General features: G+C 33.8%; 1 protein-coding gene across 3 annotated transcripts in view; it reads right to left on the reverse strand.

Annotated features, from left to right (window-relative positions):
* The window catches only part of LOC107687367 (calmodulin-binding transcription activator 2-like), a 27,373-nt gene that overhangs the window by 13,716 nt on the left and 8,657 nt on the right, over positions 1-5,000 (reverse strand). For all 3 annotated transcript variants that reach the window (XM_016484656.1, XM_016484657.1, XM_016484655.1), the window contains exon 4: positions 2,899-3,056. In XM_016484656.1, coding sequence (XP_016340142.1) covers positions 2,899-3,056 — 158 coding nt within the window. The remainder of the gene's footprint in view (positions 1-2,898; positions 3,057-5,000) is intronic.

Here is a 5,000-nt window from a genome sequence, read left to right on the forward strand (position 1 = left end):
GTTGTGGTGTGTTGTGCGTGTGTGTTGTGGTGTGTGGGGTGCACCAACATGGAAAACGCGCTATTAATACACGCATACTGAAGTGATGTCACTGACAAAGTTGACATTCCGCCGCTAACCCTGATAACACGCGTTCATAAATCCAGCGCTCATCAACACACTGCACATCCTCCAGCGCTCTATCACTCTCTCCACTGCAGCATTACGACAGTATCATTCAGATACGATTACAGTTCTTATTAATATTCCAAAGTAGCTTTCATTTTATTTAAGTTCGAATAATTTTGTTGTGTTTTTGTAATCATTATTTTATATTGTAATAACATTTTGCAAGATTACTGTTTTTTCTGTATTTTTGATCAAATAAATACAGCCTTGATGAGCAGAAGAGACTTCTTTAAAAAACATTACAAGTCTTACTGATCCCAAGCTTTTGAGCGGCAGTGTATATATAAAATATCATATATTTATTTTATAATTTTAAACATTTATTTATCTCAAGTAACACCTTTTTATGGTTTTAATTTTAGTTAACTATAATAACTCTGCCACAAGCTTACAAAAGGTGTTGACATGACCTTCTGGAGAATGTTCTGGCAAGTAGATAAAGTCAAGAGCAGGGTGGAAAATCAATCAGAGAAAGCGTAAAACATTTGTTGTATTCGAGAAGATTCAAAAAGTTTAAACGGAAGAAATACTGTAAAAAATGTAGTTGAAATTAGGGTTGCAAAAAGGTGGAAAATTTCCAGTAAATGTCGGAAATATTCCAGAAATGTTGGAAACTTTCGAGGATTTTTTTTTGAATATTCCAGGAATTTTGGGGAAGTTTCCGGAAATTTACCAGAAATTTTCCACCCCTAGTTGAAATAATCACCAAGTTTCCACACTAAAGAATTACACTTTTTATTTATTTATATCTACACTGCAATATTTACCTACAGATATTTTACTAAAACATTTGAATACATATTTGAGTGATGATGCAAACATATTTTTTGTTTAAATTCATTGAGTCGATTCAAACGGGCAGTGAATCAAACTCTAAAATCAATCAAATTCTATCAGCAGAATTTATGTCCAAATAAAAAGCCTATTACAAATAATCCAAATTTTCCAAATGCTTAATTTCATTATCGTCAGTAAATAAATACTGAGTGTTAAATGGACGAGACTGGGAAGTGTCTGTGTGCATCTAATGATGTTTTTTAATAATTCCTGCATTAATCAGCTCAAGCCGACTGTTTCTCATGTGCTGGTAATCCCAAGGTCATGGGTTTGATTCCCAGGGAATATGTGAACTAATAAAATCCGTATCTTGAATACAATTCAAGTTGCTTTGGATAAAAGCATCTACCAAATGGCATAAATGTAAATACTAGAGCCCGACCGATATGGGTTTTTGGGGCCGATACGGATACCGATATTAGGGCGTAAAAAAGGGCCAAAATCGATATATCGGCCGATATTCTTTGTGGCAAACAAGTTTCTTTTTTCTGACCCCACTGATTTATATTTAGTCATGTTATTTGTTCAAGTTTTTGTTGATATTTTGAATTCGATATTATTTTTTATATTTCTGTTTTCATTTTAATTTTCAAGTTTTAGCTATTAAATATGTCCATATAGTTTTTTTTTTTTTAGTTTTAGTTTATTTAGTTTTAGTTATTTTAGTACTTACACTTGGCAACTAGCTGAAATAAAATAAGTTTTATTATAAGTTTTTCTAAACAGGGCTCTTACACATTTTTACCAATAAATTTCCATGACTTTTGAGAAAATATTCATGACTTAATGTTCCATTATTTTACAAGTACACATGTAAAATAAGAATAAAAATCTGTTCAAATTTATTATAGCATTTGTGTCCCTGCAGCACAAAAGCAGTGTTAAGTCGCTGGGGTATATTTGTAGCAATAGCCAACAATACATTGTATGGGTCAAAATTATACATTTTTATTTTATGCCAAAAATCATTAGGATATTAAGTAAAGATCATGTTCCATGAAGATATTTTGTACATTTCCATACATCAATGGAAAGCTTATTTATTCAGCTTTCAGATAATGCATAAATCTCAATTTCACAAAATTGACCCTTATGACTGGTTTTGTGCTCCAGGGTCACAAATGTTAACTAAAATGAATGACTATTAATGCTCATATCATCACTTCACTGAATATCATAATTTATTTAACCAATATTATCAACTAAACACTTCAGCAAAACCTGCGGGAATGAGTACAACTAGGCGGTATATGTACGTTTTTTTAATATGTGACCGTGGACCACAAAATCAGTCATAAGGGTCCATTTTTCGAAACTGAAAAAGCTGAATAAATAATCTCTCATTGATGTATGGTTTGTTAGGATCGGACAATATTTGGCTGAGATACAACTATTTGAAAATCTGGAATCTGAGGGTGCAAAAAAATCGAGAAAAATTGAGAAAATCATCTTTAAAGTTGTCCAAATGAGGTTCTTAGCAATGCATATTACTAATCAAAAATTAAGTTTTGATATATTTACGGTAGGAAATTTACAAAATATCTTCATGGAACATGATCTTTACTTAATATCCTAATGATTTTTGGCATAAAAGAAAAATCTATAATTTTGACCCATACAATGTATTGTTGGCTATTGCTACAAATATACCCCAGCGACTTAACACTGCTTTTGTGCTCCAGGGTCACAGATATTATTGTATACATATATTTTTAAGTAATTAATTTTTTTATAGTTGTAGTTTTAGTTAACAATAATAAAATAAGAATGCTTAGATACTTGTAAAACAAGACAAAAGCACTGAGGAAGAACACAGAAACTCGAGTTCATCACTGTATTATTCTGAGAACTGATCGTGGCTTTCTTTGCCGAGACTCTGGTGTGTGTTTGTACCTGGTTCTCAGGAGTCAAGCGCGGAGCGGAGCTCTGGTTCCTCGACAGATGCTGATGATAGTGAATCATGTGATTCTGCTGACTGTTATTTGACATTTCTGCCATTCGCCGCTCCATCTGCTCCAAACGCTCCAGAATCGACATCCTGAACTGGTTATCTAGAGAGAACATCACAGAACATTCACAACCTGATTCACCGCTGTAATGTGACGCAATTCTGAAGGATGAGAAGTAATTGCATTAGAGATTAAACTGAATAAATGGACGTTCTCTCCTAGAATACAGCGGGAGCTCAGAGTTTGCTAAAGCAACTATACTGGGAAAAAACTAGTGCAAATCTTTACTTATAAATTGCTAGTGAATTTCACAAATAATTACAAGGAAACAGCAAGTTGAATTGCACATTGAATTAACTTGAAATTTTGAAGTAGAAAAACTGAAATAGTATTATCTCGTCAAACATACTTTAATAATCTTGTGTTTTTGTCATCATTTAATAAAGTCTATATAAGTTTTAGTTTATTTAGATATTTCAGTTATTTTTGTACTTCCACTTAAATTAAAGGAAAATGACAAATGTTGTCTCACACACTCACACACACACACACACACACACACACACACACACACACACACACACACACACACATACACACACACACACACTCACATACACTCACATACACACAGTCACACACACTCACCCACGCACACACACACTCTCTCTCTCACACACACACACAGTCACACACACACACTCACACACACACGCACACACACACACACACTCACACACACTCACACACACACACGGCACTACCTTCATCTTTACACACACACACACACACACACACACACACACACAATCACACACACACACACACACACACACTCACTGATCTCTAAGATGAACCTCCAAACACACAGAGAGCAGTTTTAACACGCAGTCTGTCCTACCTACACCATCCATGTGTCTCTGTGCCATTGTTCAGACGATCCGATACAAACAGCGAATCAGAAAAAGCACAACTCCATCTCTCTCGGTCAGGACTGAGACATGTTCGAAAATATGAGTACACAAGCATAAAAATGTTTTTGAGCACAAACACACTCAGTACTCAGACACACAATCAGAGAAGTACAGGTGCATCCGATCACAGAGCGACACGTGAGAGAGAGCCAGACGGACGAAAGATAGTATTCCACACGGACAAGATCCTGCTGGATCCTGACAGACGTCTGTCCTCGAGCGGGGAAAGTCCCGAATGAGACGAGAGAGGGACGCAGCGGAGCTTAAATTACTGAGAGAGACAGACCTCGTACACATGGATTTAAATAGGCTTTAAGTGAGTGGCAGAAATAGAAACCGGATGATATCCACACTGAAGCGCAGAAATATAGACACGCAGACAAACAGAGCAAAGCAGTGTCAGTGATGTGTGTCTATTAGAAAGAAGAGAAAGATTTTGGTCTGATGTTCACGACTCTATGTGCTGCAAACACACTATTAACTTGTTATTTATATACTATAATATTCATTAATATTTTTATATTTTCTCTCTCTGTTTTTATTTTAATTTGAGTTAAAGCTTTTATTTTTATATTTTCAGTTTTATTTTAATTTTTGAAAGCAATTATATTATGTCCTTTTATTAGTTTTTTTATATTTTTATTTAGCTTTAATTCATTTTTTACTTAATTTTAGTAGGTTTAGTACATAAACTTAACTTTAAGTAAGTCTAATATTTATCATTTATATTATTTCTGCTTTATTTAAATGCTATTTAATACTCGTAGCTGTTGTTAATAACTGCAACACTGGACGAATACGGTCACGGATCAATTACAACGTTTAGCACTTTAATGCTCAGAACAGACTGTTGTGATGAAATACTAATAAATCATAATCTACAAATAATAAATAAAGTGATTAATTTTGTGAGTCCCGAAGTTTCAATAACTACTTTCTTCAATAATAACAATAATTATTGAGTGGAAATTTGATTTCAAGTCAACATTATTTATATAGCGCTTTTCAAAATACATATTGTTTCAAAGCAGCTTTACAGAAAATCATAACGTTAATATTTATAAAATGTTAA

Source organism: Sinocyclocheilus anshuiensis, unplaced genomic scaffold (assembly GCF_001515605.1).
Source record: "Sinocyclocheilus anshuiensis isolate Anshui unplaced genomic scaffold, SAMN03320099.WGS_v1.1 scaffold3250, whole genome shotgun sequence".
Classification (NCBI taxonomy): Eukaryota; Metazoa; Chordata; class Actinopteri; order Cypriniformes; family Cyprinidae; genus Sinocyclocheilus; species Sinocyclocheilus anshuiensis.